General features: G+C 36.9%; 1 protein-coding gene across 3 annotated transcripts in view; it reads left to right on the top strand.

Moving 5' to 3' along the window:
- Positions 1–464: 464 nt before the first annotated feature.
- ABCA12 (ATP binding cassette subfamily A member 12) overlaps positions 465–19355 on the top strand; it is a 168089-nt gene continuing 149198 nt past the window's right edge. For 2 of the 3 annotated variants that reach the window (XM_055345352.1, XM_055345351.1), the window contains exons 1-2: positions 465–852; positions 12827–12920. In XM_055345352.1, coding sequence (XP_055201327.1) covers positions 784–852; positions 12827–12920 — 163 coding nt within the window. In that variant the 5' untranslated portion in view covers positions 465–783. The remainder of the gene's footprint in view (positions 853–12826; positions 12921–19355) is intronic. The other variant, XM_055345353.1, reaches the window with a different exon arrangement.

Genomic DNA, 19355 nt, shown 5'->3' with positions numbered 1-19355 from the left:
AGTGTGTAGTACTCTTTGTTGACATCTGACTTTGGCATGTCATCCTTAAAAGACAATCCTGCATCACGAACCTGGATGGGCAGGCCTAGTCTAAAAGAAAAGAGGGCTAAAGACTGAGACTTTCTCCATGGGTTGAGATTCAGAGTGTTTCAGGTTAGCTCTGGCCATACTGAGTTAAAACATCTTACTGACAGTTTAAATATGAGTCAATGGGCCCAGAGTCTGGAAAATGCTATGTGTCCTGCCTCTGCTACAGCAGGCACTATGTAGAAAAGAAGGTGAGAGAATGTAAGACAAGTCCTACTGGCTTGGCAAGAGTCCCACCTAATTCCTCATGACGTGTCCAATGCAGGTGACACCTCTGGAAGGTGTGGATAGGTAGTTAATTTCATGGAGAGTAGGAGGTGTGAGTTTAGCTTTTTTTTTTTTTTTTTTTTTCACAGTAGGGCATTATCTGAATGATATTCATTCTCTCTTGAGGCTGGACTTCATGCAACAAGCAGTAACCTGGATGTTATTTTAAAATAAGCAAAGCCACTGACAGATCTGGTCTGGGTTCTTGTTTCAGAGGAAGAGTTGGCTGAGAAGTGTTCCTTGGTCAAAGATTAACCTAAAGGAAAAAAATCCAGCAGTAGAAGAACTGTGGGTTTCTTACCCCAGCCCTCAGGAAAGCTATGCCGTGAAAAGGCTTTGGCCCATTGACACAGCAAGTTGGACAGGGTACCAATTCTTCTGTGAGGTGGAAGAAAAGAGAAGAATTCTCTTGTTTGTGGTGTTTGGAGGATGGCTTCCCAGTTTCATCAGCTTCGGGTTCTGGTCTGGAAAAATTGGCTAGGTGTCAAAAGGCAGCCGGTAAGTAGAAAAAGGGAAGGAGGGGGGTCCAGGGCCAATACTCCAGGCAATCCTTAAATGTGATGTTAATGAGAGGTAAAGAGAGAAGAGTTTTAAGCCATTTTCTAAAGCAGGATTAAGATATTTAGAAAACATCCCTGTATCTGTCTTATAGCTAATGGGGCAAGTCTAAACAGGCCCCCAAAGCTGCCTTTTGATTTCAGTAAATTAAAAGGGTAAAGCAGGACATGCCCTGGGTGAAGAAAAGGATGCACTTTGTTACTGGAACTAGTGTTGAACTAGTGTTGGAACTAGTATTGAATTCTAGGTTTCAGGCCAAAATGTTTTCAGAAATTTTCTTAATGAATTTAGTTAAAAATGAGATGAAGAAAAATATCAGATGAAAGGAATAATAAATGGGGGAAAATGCGTTTGAAAACCCAAAGTGATGGAAGGTCTGTTCAAAAAGTAAGATATAGAACAGAAATAGTTTGACGATTGTTGATATAGAAGAGCTTCTAAGAAACTTCAGTGCCTAAAAACTACTTACTGGGAATGTCAAACAAGAGTCCATATATGTGCCATGCCTCCAGAATATTATTGAGTCACTTTAACTTTACGGTTACAGTCTGTCTACTCAATTTATTACAACATCTTTTTTGTGCTCTTACATTCATGTTTGCTTTTTAAATTACAAATCTAGCTATTAGATCCTCATCAGATGGGGGTGTAGGGAGATTGAGATAGGAATCGGGTTCTATGAGTTGTCACATACTCAGAAGAATGTTTGAAAACCAGAGAAATTCAAAAAGGCACTCCATATACTTCATTTTAGAGTGGTAATTCCCAGCCTCAAATGAATAATATATATTTTATGCAGATAATGTGTGTCATAGAAACCAACATTTTATCTGTGTACCTTATCTCACTCTGGGTTTCCTGGAAGTGCCTTGACACCTTACTTAAGTATTCTGATGTATATGTTAAGAAAGAGAAGTAGTGCTCACTCACCTTTGTGAGTGTGGGATTTGGACATAAAATTTTAAATCATTAATGTTTTTTATTTAAATCATTAGTGTTCCTTTTAAATTGGAAGCAACACAAAAGAAAACCTCCCATAATTATTCTGTGGTAGGTTCTATGTAGAATTCAACAGGAAAAGAGTCTGGGTAGGTGGATGTGGTCAGAAGAGGACAGTTGGATTCTTGGTTCTGCTTCTTGCGACTGCATGACTTGAATAGTGTACCAGTTTCTGTGAGCACTGGTTTCCCTATTTGCAAAATGGGCCCAGGTTTTACCATATCTATCTCATACCATGGTAAGAACCAGATGTGCCAAGGTATTTCAGAGTGCTTTACAAATGGTGAGACACTTGGCAAACAGATTATAGGGGGACTTGGAGTAATGTGTGTGTCATATTTTATTCAAAGTACTGGTGAAAAGAAATCCAGGAGAAGGGATTGTGGGAGAGAGGAAGAAATTTATATACAGCACAGTTCTTAAGTGATGAAAACTCACTAGTTAAAAATAAAAGCATAGAGGAACTGAAAACTTAACGTCTGTTATTGACGATAAACTTGAATACCGACGTGATGTATTTTTCCTTACAACTTCATTTTACCTAAAAATTAAAAAAAAAAGTTAAAAACCCTCAGGTGAATATATTTTTTTTCCATTGAGAAATTTTATCTTTAGAAACTTTAATAAATTCTTTCCTTATCTGTAAAGTAGCTAGTATATCAATTTTCTGCTTTAGAGTTTTTCTTCATTTTAGTCAATTTCTGCTGGATATGGCATATTTAAGGAGATGGAATTCAGGCATGCTAAAACATTTTCACCATGATACCTTGTCTTATTCCTATGTAGTCAAAATCCCTAAAAAGCCCCTGGTCATTATATTTTTGCCCAAGGAAAGAGAATACATGATCTGTTAGTTCATTTGAGGACTTCAGAGGACTCCGATCTTAAGGCTACCTTGAGTCCCAGGACAGGTTAAGTATTGATTGCAGGAAATGAAATCAGAAATAGTTTTGAACTTGGGGAAATACAGAAGGGTCACTTGAATCCATTATGACCAACTAGAGGGACATAAGAGATCTTTAGAAAATGGTGGTGCCCAAAGAAGAAGGAAGGACACTTCTAGGTGGAGGGCAAGAGGGCAAAGTTGGTTCAGGTCAGCCCTATTTCCTGCTCTTGGAAAGAAGACTTGAGAACACAGGTGGAAGGGATGTGCCTGTGATAGTGTTAACAGGGAAGGATGAGACAATCAAGAGGTTGGAAAGTTAGGATTAAAGACAGTAAAAGGAGGTGAAATGAAAAAAGAAATTGTGAAAAGAGAAAATATAAACAAATTAAAAGAATGCTAAAAGAAAAGGTATATAAATTGAGAAGAGAACATAGTCTATATGTAGGGACTGGACTCTGTCATCCATCAAGCAATTATTTAAAGTACTTAAATTATTATTTAAAATGCAAGTATTAAAAAAATAAAATGCAAGTATTTTTATTTCTCTTGTAACTTTCTCAATATGATACTTTAAAAATGTAGTTTTTTACCTAAGAAAATAGAAATGAAGTTGTGTGACACTGGAAATATACAGTCTTTAGCGAATGTTAAAGAATAATCACTACCTGGAATCCCTGGGTGGCTCAGTGGTTTGGCGCCTGCCTTGGGGCACAGGGTGTGATTCTGGTGACCCGGGATCGAGGCTCCCTGCATGGAGTCTGCTTCTCTTCTGCCTGTGTCTCTTCCTCTCTCTCTCTCTCTCTGTGTGTGTGTCTTTCATGAGCAAATAAATAATCTTAAAAAAAAAGAGAGAGAGAGAGAATAATCACTACCAAGACATCCTCCTCCATGTGTTTTCAAGAGATTCTGTCACAAAGCAAAATGATGGGAAGGATAGTCTCTAAAGAAAGAAGTTAGAAATCTACTAGTGGAGAAACAAATGACATATAAGAAAAGAAAAACATGAAAAACAAATATATAGTAAAATAATTAGAGTGGGAATTACTGAGGAAATACATTATAAAAATATATACTAGAATATGAAGTGAGAAAAGAATCTCAAACACCCATATAATATAAGAAATTGAGACATTGCAATAAGCTAAATGTTGAATTTGGCTACAAAAAAAGTAAGGCAGGATCTTTAACTTTGGAGGTGACCTCCCTCAAAATTGTTCTGAGAGTAAATATTTCTCTTTCTCTCCTTTTTTATAAAATCGAATATCAGATTTATGAAATATTTGATATTATCTAACTGCCTTAATTTTATTGGGCCCCAGAGAGCGTAAGGGAATTGTCCAAGGTCACACAATGAGTTTAAGAACACAAAATCAGATTTCCCCCCAAATGATTCTATTATTTTCACTACCTCTTGCTGTTTCCCTGTAGCCACTGAGGCCACTGAGTTGAGTTTCCTTTTCCAACAATCTCGGATCCCTACTCAGAGTTCAGCTCACCAGTGAAGAGATCATATTTACTAAGGAGGCCTTAGATATTGCTGATTTTTAGTATTAGTGGCTACATCAATTCTCAATCCTATAGGAAAAAAAGAATGCTACAGGAGTGTGAAAAAAATACATTAAGCACCAACAGAAATGGTAGGTAATACAGAAAATCAATTAGATGCAGTGGCTACCCTGCTGGGCTTGTAATTTAACTCTAGAAATAATGCAGAAATGAAGAAAAATTCCACTGGAGATGGTTAGCAACAGGGAGGCTTACCTAATGAGAGGCTAGTTAATGATAGGAAACGGCAGTCCTGGCACAGCAGATTCTGCAGGATGAAAGACTAGATAGTGCAAGATCAGAGTTTATCTTTCATTAAGAGGATGAATTCTAAATAGGCATATCAAAGAATGACTTTAAATCTCTATAGAAGTGGAATCTAATTCCAGACTCACAACAGAAGAAGGAAAATTACCTTGAGCTGTTTATGTTAATCTCACTGTTTGGCTAGTGGAACACACTTTAGCTCAGTTGGTAATAGTACCAGTTTTTCTATCACAGACATTCCCACAACTTGACTAATTTCTAATACTTTGTTTTTTGTTTAATTTTTTTAAAGATTTTATTTATGTATTTGAGAGAGTGAGTGCAAGTGTTCACATGAGTGGGGAGAGGGGCAGAAGGAGAGGGAGAGAGAGAGAAGCAGAATCCATGCTGAGTGCAGATCCCTGCGGGGAGTGGGGGCGTGGGGGGTGGAGCTCATGACCCTGAGATCTTGACCTGAGCTGAAATCAAGAGTCTGCACTTAGCTAGCTGGGTTGCCCGGGCGCCCCTGATTTGTAACCCTTTGGATAGAGTTTGATGCTTCCTACCCAACCCTCACCTTACTCATGTAACATCCTCCCACAGTGTTGAGAAAAAGAGGAAGTCCTAGCTTCAAAATTTTGGAGAAGGTTGATTTATGTATTAAAATAATGTTTTTGATTAAAGCAATTTAGGATTAAGCTGTAACCTCAAATTTAATTCTAAATTGGATTAAAATAAACTAGGTCCTGAACAATTCAGGCAACTACTGGATCAAATGTCCCAGGCCCATTTACCTCTTCCACATCTATACCGTTTATTCCCTTAACCCCTTTTAATTGTTCACAAAAAAATTTAGATCTACCTGTTGATGTTGGGACCTGGCACATAGCAGACATGCACATTTTGTTAGTTTAGTCAAACAATGAAAACCAAATGAGGGGAGCCTGTGTGGCTCATTGATTAAGCATCCAACTCTCGATTTTGGCTCAGGTCATGATCTCACAGTTGTGAGACTGCACCCCCACCCCAGTGGGGCTCTGCACTGAGCCTGCTTAAGATTCTCTCTCTCCTTCTCCCTCTGTCCCCCCATTCCTAACTCACATATTCTGTCTCTCTCTCAAAGAAACAAAAAAATGAGATGAAGATCTTAGAAATGAGAACAATCGAGAAATAAATTAGCTTGAAGTCCAATAAAAAGTTTTGTTTTAATATGCATCATTGAAAATTTACCAATTTCCAAAATGTATTATAATCTGTAAGTATAGATTTCAGAAAATGTCCTTGATCCCAGTTTTTAGATGAGTCATTTCTATGGATGGCAGTGTTCAGTAGCAGAAAGCCCAATTAACTGAGAGCTCTGTCACTTTTATTTCCTTGTTTTGGGGATAGAACTAAGGTTTATTCCAGATCTAAAAAAAACCAGCCTCTTACTTTGAATGTGAACCCTGGAATACTCTTGTAACCACCAAGTATCAGTCATCCTTGATATATAGGACAATCCAAAAGGAAAAGAACAAAAGAAGGAAGAAACCATATACTTTATACATGGAAATTTGGGCAATTTTTACTTTGAAGTGTGTAATAAAAAGTTATGATTCTAGGGGTGCCTGGGTGGTACAGTCAGTTGAGCATCTGGCTCTTGGTTTTGGCTCAGATCTTGGTCTTAGGGTCCTGGGATGAACCCCACCTCAGGTGCTGTGGGGAAGTCTGCTTGAGATTCTCTCTCTCTCTCTCTCTCTCTCTCTCTCTCTCTCTCTCCCCCTCTGCCTCTTCCACTTTTATTATCTCATTCTCTCTCTCTCTAAAAGAAATAAATCCTTTTTTTTAAAGTTATGTATGGTTCTATGTTACGTGACAACCTTTAAATGATTTGCAGTGCTCATATACGTTGAACTAATAGAAGTATGGCATTGTGATCAAAGAGAGCTAGTAGTATATCCTATAGTGGTTTGACTACACAGTTTAGTGATTAACTATGCAGGTCCTGAAGCCAGGCTTCTTGAGTTCAAATACCAGCTCTACCATTTAGTGGTTTATGGAATGAAGGCTTACTTATCTCTTTAAGATTCTGATTTCCCATCTGCAGGAGGAAATGAGGTGATTATATTAAATGAGATAATGCATGTAAGTATTTAACATAGCATCTTTTACATTCTAAGCAGTCAATAAATATTAGCTATTATCATTTGGAGTACTATACTGAATTGATACTAATTATAAAACCACTTGACAAGAATTCATCCTGAGGAAGATATTTTGAAATCATATTTAACAGAAAGTTGTGGAAGGAACTGACATTGGTACCCAAGAGGAGAGGGGACTCTGTCTACAAATACTTGCTGATTTCTTATGTAGAAAAAGGGGCCAAACTAAGATGAATGAGTGGTAGTTTCAGGAAGAAAGATATCATCTTGACATGAGAAAAAAAAATCAGACAATATGCATTGTCCAATAACGAAGTCTCTTGAAAGAGTGAACTTTTAGTCACTAGAAGCATTCAGGTAGAGGCTGAATAACCATATGGCAAAGATGTTTACCCTAACTTTTGATATACCAGTCATTCTGGACTTATTTCTTTTCCCAGAATATTCCACCCTCTTTCCCATCTGTGGGTCTTCACCCATATGTTTCCTCTGCTTGAAAGACTCCCACTTCTTTCTCACATTTCATCCAACATACATATCTTTTCTTCTGCTTGACCCTTTTTCATCTTTTAGGTTTTAGTCTCAGCTCCCCTTGCTTTATCTTCCTTTTGCACTCTACTTCCTTTATCTTAGCATCATCTGTTACATTTGGTTATAAATTTTTTAATGTTTTCCTTCCTTAAAAGACCTATTTTTTTCATTGCTCTATCCTCAGTGCCTGGTACCCACTGGTGCATAAATTTTTCTATTGTATTATGAATGTAAGACTCTCTAAGACTATGATTCCATGGAAAGGAATAGAGAATCTTCATCTCAAGCATTTTATTTTTGATTTTCAGAGTTAGGCAAAAGAATTCCCATTGCAATTTGGAAATTGTACTGATATTCAGTATCATTCATTTTAGACACAACCAACTTCAAACCACCCTAGTGCAAGAGACACAAACTCAAATATCTATACAGGAAAGAAAGTAATATCACTGTGTGAAGTGGGCCAAGCATAAGACAGTAGGGAATGGTGACATTTATGATGAAGACTGGAGCATGGATGCTTTATTTAAAAGCATTCAAATAGTAGTAGTCTCCTCAAAGTTTTAAATATATGGTAACACGTATTCATTTAAAGTTCACCTGCATCTTATTTTCTTATTTACTTCCAGTGAAAATGATTTTTAAGACTAATAAAAATAGTGGACACAAGTAGAATCAGATGGACCAGCAGTAATTAGAATAAAAGGTTCTGACAAAATAATGGTGTATGAATTACCTAAAGCTGAAATTATGTGCCGTGCTCATAATTTCAGATTTTTCAGAAAATTACATTTGAGAGGTTTTCAAAGATTCAAAACAATAGTTCTTAGCAAATGCAGAGGCAAATGTTACTATGAAATTCAGTTAGTTAATAGGTAATACAGATGAGCTCTAAATGAAAATTTTGGAGTGAATTTATATTTGGTTTATTCAAGGGATTTCTTAAGGTTTAAACTTGAGATTTTGAGTGAATGGCTTTGCTGACTTTAATGTCATTGAAATGTATCCTGCCATCACCATTAATTTCCCAAAACTTGTCCCATGTGTGCAGTAAGATAGAATTCCCAGATATGAAACATGTTTGTTTTTTGTCTCTTTTCTTGGCTCTTCATCTTTTCTCTTTTGCTATCTTTTAAAAATTGGCTCTGGATTTTTAAAAAGAAAAAAATAATTTCTAAATTTTACATTTTGAAACAATTTCAAATTTAAAGAAAAGTTGCAAGAACAGTGCAAATAACTTTATTTCTAGAGCCAGTTGAGATTGGATATTTTAGTGTGACTATTTTACAAACAAGGACATTCACCTATATAACCCAGTTTCACCATCAGTTCTTTAGATGCAATTCAAGCTTCATCAGTTGTCCCAGCCATGTCTTTTATAACAAAAGATTCTAGTTCAGAATCACGTTCTGCATCCAGTTTTCATGTCTCTGGTCTTGCCTTTCCAACAGTTTGTTAGTCTTTCCTTGACTTTTGTGACCCTCACACATTTTGAACATTTAAGACTAGTTGTTTTGCAGAGTATCTGTTGTTTCCTTACTTTTAGACTCTGGTTATTTATCTTTGGCAAGAATGCTGCAAAGATGGTCCTGTGTTCTTACACCATTGCTTTGCATCAGGAGGTGCACAATGTCAATTTGTCCCATTTTGGGGGGAAACTATTTTGGCACTACGTACATATTCCCATTCCTCATTAAACTTTTAATTTATATATTTGTTTGCTTATGTGTTTATGCCAAATAAATTCCCAGATTCCTAGTTTATTCAGTTAGATGTAATTTTTATTGTCATAATATTTTTAATGTTTAAATTTGACCAGTGAGTCAAATTTGATGCTTGAGTTTGTGATAGGCTGGTATCTTTATGCATTTTGGAAACCAGGAGTTCATACCCCTGTCTTTAGTTCCAATCCAACGCTATACCATTCTCATTTTCCTGTTTTTCATATTAATAATGCCCTGGATGGATAGTAAGAAACCTGGCTCCTCTTCTGAGTAATGTGTTTACTTTTTGGTGTACCTTCCTACATGAAACTAATCATCTGCTTCTCACATTGAAGACCCCTTCCTTACCCAGCCTGGGTTTTGACCACCCAGGTCTGACTGCTGCACTATGCATTTCTTCTTCACCTTGCTAGGGACCCACCTTCTTCCCTCTGTTACTGTTGTGCCCTTGGTCCTAGTGTGGACTAGCCCCTCCTGGGCCTCACTGAAAGGCTTTTCAGCCACTGAATTGTTCCAGAAAAGAAAGGGAAGAGGAAGAGAACAGAATGGGGCATCTCAATGGAAAATAAACCCTGGAGAAATAAAAGGAGACAAATGCCATAGTCCACTAAGGAATTTTATTTATTTATTTATTTATTTATTTATTTATTTATTTATTTATTATTTATTTTTTATTTTTTTTCCACTAAGGAATTTTAAATTACTCAGTGTACATATGCTTTTAGATGTCAAGAATGTGGGGTATAGGGTGGAATGTAAATGATGTATAGAGGCAAATGTGAGATCATTAAAATATTAGCATAAATATGAAACTTTTAAAAACTGCTTTTCCTTTAGTTTTCAAGTAGTCCAATATCTATATGTATAAAAATCAATATATCAGCCCTTTCTCCAAAGAAACAAAATGAGCCATGGCTCATTGGTTTACTACTTGGATACTTGACACTGCATTTGCTTCTAGGTTGTTTATGATAATATTTCGAATGGCGTTGGGAGCAATCCTGCTGCTATGAAAATTTAAATTTTGTTTATTTCTTGCTTTTGTGATTAACTTGTCAACCTTAACATTCCCTAGATCAGTGTGGAGGGCTTTGTGTTTATTATTATAAACACATTATTTCTGATAGACTTTCTACTTTCTATAAAGCATTATTTGTTCCTTAGAGTAGGATGAAATTTTTAAAAATTTAGCCTACGTATCTTAATATTCAGATCCTCATCCTCTGCTCTGCCTCCCAACTGGGTATGTGATTTTGGGTAAGTTCATGGACAAAGCTGTGACAAACTCTGCACCCCAGAGAACAAAAAAGAAAGTTGGATCAGATCAAGGCTTCTTAGCTTCTTCTGTGCCATGGATGAGGCCTATGGCCCTGCTGAGGCCTGTGGCCCTTCTAAGAATAGTGTTTTTAAATCAGTAAAATAAATAGAATTACAAATAAAACCAATTATATTGAAATTAATTTCTTAAGGTATTAAAAAGCAAATTTATGATATGGTAGTATGTGTTTATTATAGCACTAAATAAATAACTAAAATATGATAATTCTATAACTACTATAATTTTTAATGTTACCATGAGTAGAAACAAAACTTTGAGGTATCTGCAACATTAATGTGATTTGCAAAGTCACAAGTAACTTCTAATAATGTGATTTGTTGCCTATATTTCTCATTAATGGAAATGGTTAATTTCAATCAAAAGGTAGCGGAAATAAAAATGTAATTTTCTTTTTCCTATCAAAGTTTACAAATGCCTTGAATTCTATCCATTAGATGATGTTAAAGGAACTTCCCAGTAAAAATATTCTAGGACTTTATAAACAATCCTGCTAGTTAGGTAAGGCGGCATACATTTAGAACTGCCCTACTACAAGTGTGGTTCATGGACAGCAGCCACAGCATCATCCACCTGCAGCTTGCAGGAATGCAGAATCTCTACCCCACCTCAGATCTTCTGAATCTGAGTCTACATGTTTACAAGATCCGTAGGTGATTTGTTGTGCATATTCATACTTGAGAAGCGCTGCTACAGATTAAGCTGTTCAGCCTGTCTGGGAGTGTTTCAGCTATGATCAAACCAAGTACCCTAGGATTTCTTAGATCTACAGTTAACTTCTTCCATTTGCTAAAAACTTGCCCTTAAACCTGCAGTCCAGGAAGCTGGTGATAGGCCTTTCAGCTGTATACACAGAGTGGAGATTTTCAATTACCTAAGGATCAATAATTGAATAGGTCTAGATTGTTTTGGAGATTCAAAGAGCCCCAGGCAGTAGTTTGAGATTTGTCAGAAGCAAATTGTCTCTGAAGTGGTGGAGAGTGGGGGAGGAGTGGTAACAAGTCTGCATAACCAGACAGAAACATAGTTCCAAGTTGAACTCTATTAAGTATAGGTGAAGCAGGAGAGGGAAGCAGGAAAGGGAGGTTCTTGCCTCCTGGAGTGGAAGAATCTTGAGGACAAAGGAGAATGAGCAAAACGATGGAATTTTATTAAGCAAGGATACAGGAAAAGCTCTCAGGAGTTGAGAAGGGTCCTGACCAGGTTGCCAACGTGGGACTCCACCAATAGTCTTTTATTTAGAACTTACCAGGGAGCTTGTGGCCTTAATATTCTTGTGACATCTTAGTTTTAGTGAGGACTAGGGATAACATCTTTAATGACTTATTTGGGGTCTGGTCATTCTTTGTGGTACCAATGTGACTGCCATAAAAAGACACCACCTCTGATGAACAGGGCAAGGTGGTCTGGTTTGTTCCCTTATCTCTGGTTTCATTGCGCCTCAACGTTTTTGGAATTTTTGGTGAGCCTAGTCCCATAGTCCCCTACCTATCCCTCCCTGCCTAACCCCACTTGTCCCTTACTCATTGGTAGGGTTTATTCTTTAGGGTTTGGCTTGAGAACTATAACTATTTGCATGTCACAGTTGATATTTTTTGCAAATATGTGTTTTTCACTGCTCTGAAACCAGTTTTATACATATGCAAAATATTAAGTAATTCACATTTTACAAACTGAATCATGTCTACGTGAATCATGTCTACCAACTGAAGTGTCTTATAGTGAAATCCTCTAACAGAAATTTTGATGCAGTGTTTGGTTTATTGAACCTCTGTTTTGTACCAGTGGAAATTCAGAAATGAAGAAGACACTGTTCCTGCCATAAAAGAGTTGCCAATTTGTTGTAACCCAAGCAAAAAAAAAAAAAAATTAATTAAAAAATAAAATAAAAAAATAAAAAAAATCTACCTATTGTAGATAGGTAGGTAGATACAGATAGATAATAAGAATATAAGTTCAATGATAAAAGCAGACACAAGATACTATTTATAGTGGCATGAGGGGTTGCACATAACTTTAAGTTCCCGTTTACTCATTGACTTATTCATTTGTTTACTAATGTTTATTGAGCCGTTATCCAATGTCACAAACTATGGCTGACTGCAGAATGCTGACAATGGGAAGTGGTAAGATAAGTCTAGGTTGAAGTTATTTTGGATTTTGTATGCCCTGTTTAGAATGTTGAGCCTTATCCAACAAGCAACTAAGAGATTTTTTAAGTATGGAAATTACTGATGATATTTGAATTTTAAGATCATCACTCTTGGGACAGTCATGAGAGGTGACTATGAAAGGGGGCTTCAGAAACTCATTTTAAGGAAAAAGCATTCTTGTGTTCACCCCAAGGTCTCTTATAGTTTTAAAAATCTCTCGTTCCTTTATAATTAATAGTATTTATAAGCAAATATCTGATTTGTGTTTGAATTTTATAAGATGTTGTACTTCTTGTCAAATTTTTGGTTCAACAATACAATTAACGTTTTTTCCTATCATTATTTTGCAGCTTTGGACACTTGTCTTGATTTTATGGCCAGTCATTATTTTCATAATTTTGGCTATTACCCGGACCAAATTTCCTCCAAGAGCAAAACCAACTTGTAAGTAAATGAGATTTATTTGTTTCCCTAATTGTGGAATTCTTTAAAAAAAAAAAAACTATAAGAGAGAGAGATACAGAATGCGTGCACTCGCGTGCCCAGTGGGGAGGGGCAGAGGGAGAGAGAATCTGGAGCAAACTCCTTGCTGAGCACAAGTCCCAGATGGGGCTCAGTCTCATGACCCTGAGATCATAATCTAAGCCAAAAACCAAGAGTTGGATGCTTAACCAACCATGCCAACCAGGTGCCCCTAATTTGGGGATCTAGTTAAAATTTATTTTAATACCACCTTAGTGTTTTATTGTAAACTTTTTAATAATGTTTCCACCTGGAAGTCTGTATAAATAGCCTGTTTTTTTTTCTCCATTTTTTGAATTGCTTAGAAAGGGGAGCCTGTAATATTTATCTAAAAAACTATGAAGCATGTAGGAGAATATATTTTAATTTTTACAAAATTTTGACTCATTTATTATTCACCTCATAAAGCTCATCATGCTATGTACAACACAAACAAGTAGCAATCTCAAGTTAGGTCATCCATTACTTTTATATTGTAGCAGAAACCATAGACTGGTATTTAATCAACTGAACAAATGAAATGCAGAGTACCATATAGATCTCTCTTCAGGACTTGTATGAGTGGTGCAAATGTATCAACATATTTAATTTGAAAGAACATTGTTTTCCAGTTATTGCTATTTTAACCACATTATTTAGTCATCACCAAGTTGAAAAATGGGCAGAAGGCCACCTCAGGCCTTTATTTTCTTTTGGATCCAGAATGAAGATGCAGGAAAGACTCAGAAAAGTCCTCAAAACTGAGAGAGATGAGCTTTTTAACCCCAATGATCTGACCAGTGTTGTTTTTTCTTTTGTTCTTAAACTTTGGGGGCACTTTTCTTGGTAGAAGAGTGAAGATTGGGTGAGATACTTCATGTTTCACAAAGCAGCCATCTCCTAAAAATCTGCTTGTAGACCAAATTTCTGAAAATCAAATTGTATTTCAGATAAATTATGGTAATTTTCTTTGTAAAAGAAAACTATGCTGAATTATTTGTAAAGAGAAGAATGAGCTAGTGTCTTTAAAAATAAGTGTTTTTTCAATCACCCAGTCCCAAGAAGTAAGATGACAGCAATGGTGGAATCTTGATTCATACACAATAGAATAATTTGGAGAGAACATCATTTCAATTAGTGTATTTAAACTCTTGGTACTAGAATAAATAATTCCTTACATTTGAAAAGCATTTTGCCATTTCTAAAGGACTTTTGCTCAAGTTATTATGCAGAGTTGTTGATGAGATTTTATTAGGCTGTTGATAAAAGCAGCATAATTTTGTTCTCTTCATATTGTATGTATATTAGTTCTTTATAACAGATTAAGTCCATTCTATATTTTTGAAATGTATGTATTCTTGCCTATCTTAAGTAGCATGGACTTTAGAAATAATGCATTTAGCATATAAGGACAAACACTCTTTGACTAACTCTGGTTTAAGATGTTAATTATCAATTTACTAATGATAGTGCCAAAGGAGTTTATTAGCTTCTTTCAACAACTTATTTCTATAAATTTGTTTATAAGGATTTTTTATTGATAAGTTTCTCTTACAAAACTTGTGAAGACAGAAATATAAGGTGTGTGAGTGAATAGTCTTAATTGGTGCTACCTGATGGGATTTAGAGATTCATAGAGAAAAAAATGAAAAGCTCTTAGAGTTCCACTAAATTATGAAGAAAAAAATTGGAAAAACCATGTGATGAATGCGTCAGAGACCTAATCTTTAAAAGGTTCTTCAAAAATAAAACATTCAGAAGGAAAATGAATAACCACTTCTTACTATGGACTTATGATCATATGCTGATAATAATTAGTTATCAGGTAGTTGTCTTTATGTTTGTGGGTAGGAGAGAACAAAATTATAGGGAAGCTCAAACATTGGAAATATTTTTGCTAGTCTCTCAGGCCTTATAAGACTCAGTTAAAAAATACTTTATTGTTTTTATTAGAACTTTTTGAGAACTATTAGAGGGAAGGTTCCCTCTCACTTTACAGAGGAGAACATTGGGACCCAGGGAGACTGTATTTTGCCAAAATTCAATCATGTGTGGGATCCCTGGGTGGCGCAGCGGTTTGGCGCCTGCCTTTGGCCCAGGGCGCGATCCTGGAGACCTGGGATCGAATCCCACATCGGGCTCCTGGTGCATGGAGCCTGCTTCTCCCTCTGCCTGTGTCTCTGCCTCTCTCTCTCTCTCTGTGTGTGACTATCATAAATAAAAATTAAAAAAAAAATTCAATCATGTGGGATAGGAGCAAAAGATTTTGGAAACTACTTTTACTTTGTTTTTGAGATTTGTCTCATATTTTACCCACTTACACAAAAAGCCAAAATACAAATTGTGTCCAAAATGTCAACTCACCCTATAATCAATAGAGTATAAAATGTGATTTTATAATTGAAGGTGCTATCTGTACAGCAAATTAAATAATCTAAAACTAGTGTAAACACAGTTACTTTTTTTCACCGTAATGGTAGAGAGGGAATAACTCCAAAATGAAAATTTGGATTCAGGAATTTTTATTCTTTTTTAAAATCATTTTTGTGTTTCTTTGTTTTTCTTATCTATTCACAGTGAAAGATTAAAGTGAGTTCATAATAACAAATGATAAAAATAAATATTTCTTGATCCCACGTGTGCCAGACACTTAGGGAGGTAATAGCAGTGTTATTCAGTTGATAGGGAGAAAACGAATGCACAGAGAGATTAAGTAACTTGCCCAAGATTGCACAGTTAATAAATGGTAGTATCAGGATTTGAACCCAGGCAATCTGGCTCCAGACTCTAGTTTTAAGCACATGGACTCACATTTCTTAACATCTAGGAGTCAGTACTAATTTCTTATGCTGCATTATTTGGGTTTCACAAAAGTAGACTAAAAGTTAGAAATTAGGAATATAAACACCCCATCTCTGTCTCTACCATGAAATCAAGAAATATGAGGGAAAGGTGCATGATGATGTATGAATCAGAGTTATCCTAAATATTAGTATTCAGTGGCGAATGCTGCCTCTCTCCGACTAATTCTGTGTGAATCATTGTAGTTGTATCGTGGAAATCAGGTCCCGTTTAACAGAGTTAAAAATCCTTTCTGCGCTACAGTGACTGCTTCAGTGCCAGTTGGGCAACAGAGAAATGAAAAAGAAACTCCAGGCTACACCCCAGCTGAAACCCAGCTATGGTGAGAACAGGAGTTGTCATCCTGTGGGCACATTCTGCTCCTAGAATAGCTGGGCAGGTGTGTAGGACTGATAAATCATTCAGAACCAATGTAATTAGTGACTCAAAGGGCTCCCTCCATAGTTTTCTTGACTGATGGGTGTCCAGAGAAGTCTGAATTTTTGGTGAGTAAGGAAGCTGCTGAAGTCTCTGCCATGGTGAGCACCCATCCTGAGCAAAATACTAAACTTTTGGCATCGTCTGCCTTCACTTAACGCCCTTCTGTGTCATCACAAACAGCTTAGGTAACTAGCTTCTGAAAATAATAAATTCCAGGTAAGAAAAGCTTCCCAAGCCTGGCAGACAGGCCAGGATGCTTCTTGTTCACATAGTGAAGAAATGGGCTACGGCACCACATCTGAAATAGTTCCAACCTCTTATAATCTGTACATGCAGTGACTTGTCAGGAGGCAAACTTTAAAGCCGAAACATCATGCTTAGGGAGCAGACAAGCAAAACAAAACAAAACAGACCCTCCAAAACACATTTAGACTAAGCCCAGCTATAATGTGCAGTGAGTTATCCTTGTCTCATTTACACACACATACCCATGAAGTGCAGGCAAGCAGTTCCTAATTACTGCGGAGCTCACTACTGTTCAAGAACAGAAAAAATCCTGCCATAATGAGATAAGTGGACTCCAAAAACTGCACTCCTGCCAAATAAGGAGTCACATTTTTATGAAGTTAATGAAAAACAATATTTTTCAAGTGGTTGAAAATATCACTAACAGCACAATAGAAATGATACTGCATAAATATGACTGTAGCCTGGATTAAACTCCAACTATCTCAAGGCCATCACTTCCTAATACCTCAGCTCCTCATAAAAGAAGAAATTAGGTCCATCTCACATCTGCAGATGAGCTGTTGGAAGGCGGGAGCCAACTGCTAATTGAATTATATACAAATTTGTGCTAGCACAGGGCTATACTGGTTATACTGTGACTATGGTCACATCCACCTATCTGGATGTGACTCCATTAGCTTTGGTAAATGCAAGATCGCCATTACCAGCATGTCTTTTGACCTCCAGAGCCTACCTTTTGTCTTCAGGGATGCAATAAAAGTAATAATAGGGGTGAAAATTTATTGAACACCTTACTATGTGTCAGACACTGTGCTGAGTACTTCACATGAATTTCCTTAGTGAATACATCAAACTATATGATTGTCCTGATATTAAAGATGACAAAACTGAGGCAAAGAGATGTTATGTAATTTACCCATATTCACATGGGTACTATGTGCCTGAGCCTGGATTTTAAATACAGTTTTACCTGTAGATACAGTAGTTGTATTCAGGTCGTGACCGCCAACAAAGGCAATACTAAGGTCCAGCTCATTTCAGTTTACAGTGCCTCCTTTTTCTTCCTCATGCCACCTGTTAGCACAATCATAGATCGAACATGGCTATAAAAGTGAACTCAATTGGCTTTTCTACTTGTCAGCAGCTCTAGGAAAAAATATGAGAAGGAAGATTGAAAATATTGATTAATAGGTGGTTTGTGGGATCCATGCGTGTTGCTATACCTACAGTCCCTGAATTGTTAAGAGGAAGCTCTTGTGTGGTTTTATGTTGAAAGAGCCGATGAGGCATCTTACTCGTGATGCTTGTGAAAGTCAGAGGAGCCAGGCTTTTTCTGGCCCTGCTCTCGCTTCTGACCTCTTGTGTGGCATGTTTTCGTGAAAGGGATGGCAAGTGCATGAGGACAGGATTCTGTCCTGGGGTACAGCATGCTTTCCAGCATGCTCATGATTTCATAGTAATATTTGGAGCACCCATAGTAAATAATTTCCTATTCTATTTTGATTGGCTCAAAATTAATGTAGGTTTTGTTTTGGGGAGCTCAGAACTCATCATTCATCGCCTGCCAGCTATTTCCCCATCTAATTTCTCCATTCTCACGTGTGCCAGAAGCACCAGGCAGTCTCCCAGGTTAGAAACATCTGAGTCATCCCTGACTGCTCCCTTTCCTTTACCTCCCATAACCACAAGCCTTCAAGACAGAATCTATCTTGTGAAATGTATCCTGGAATTACCCCTTCTCCATCCTTCCTGCAGTCCCTTGGTTCAAGGTCTCATTGTCTTATGCCTTTATTTCTTCAACAGCTTTTTATTTTGGGAGTGGTGAAGGGCACTCTGGGAGCTCAACCTCTACCTCTTTCCAGAGTGTATCATCCGATAGTCCCTTAAAATATTCTTTGTATCTATTAAGTTTTAACTCCTCTTTATCCTGCTTTAAAGACCTTCATAATAAGAATTCATCCAACTTTCTGTTCACTGTGTTCTGTGGCATGTGGCCTTTGCCTAAAGAAGCAGTGTTCGAATGTCTTCCACACATCTCATGTTCATTCCCACTTGGACACACATGCTCTTGCCTCCTCCTCCTCGTCTATCAGAAGACAAGCTCACACACACTTAGGGCTTATACTTTTGCCTTCCCTGATCACTCAAAACTCCCAATTATTTGTCCTTTATATTAAAATCTTGTGACTGTATGGGCCAATGGTGGTTTTTGAATGCTTTATGCTTTAATCTTGACTCACTCATTAGACAGATAGTACATTAGTAGCAGAAATCATGTCACAGCATCATACTAATATCAGATACAGTATGATTCCTACCAGAGGGAACAAAATAAAATGTAATACATCATTCAGAATTTAGTGCAGTTTGAAAGATATGGGTGATTGGATTATAAAATTCACCCAGAGATGCATAGTAATAAAGCTCAATGTGAGTATGAGACAGGTAAAGGACAAGAAGTTAGCTTGCTTTGGGCTTGGTTTTTACTTCTCAGATCCAGGTAAATCGGACTGTGATATCAAAAAATATCTATAAGGCTAATATTGGGACAAGAAAAGGGGTAAAAAGCTCTCTCACTCCTCCCCAAGTAGATCCACCTGGGAATTTCCCTCACAAATACCTAAGAGTTCGTGTGAATGTGTACAGAAGATTTTTGTGTGGGAGAGAGTTATAGTCTAGTCTACTTCTTGCTTAAGTTCCAGAAAATGTTGGAGCAACTTTTGAATTTCCCAGCCAAAGCCCCATTGTTTACTTTTTTTATCTGCAAATCAGTAGTTAACACATTTTTGGGGAAACATTACTGACCCTTTAGATGGCACCATCGAGATAAACTCTGTGAAACTCAGA

Source organism: Nyctereutes procyonoides, unplaced genomic scaffold, assembly GCF_905146905.1.
Source record: "Nyctereutes procyonoides isolate TBG_1078 unplaced genomic scaffold, NYPRO_anot_genome, whole genome shotgun sequence".
NCBI classification, from domain to species: Eukaryota; Metazoa; Chordata; class Mammalia; order Carnivora; family Canidae; genus Nyctereutes; species Nyctereutes procyonoides.
The sequence above is the reverse complement of the archived record's forward strand: the minus strand, read 5'-3'. Positions and strand labels throughout refer to the sequence as shown.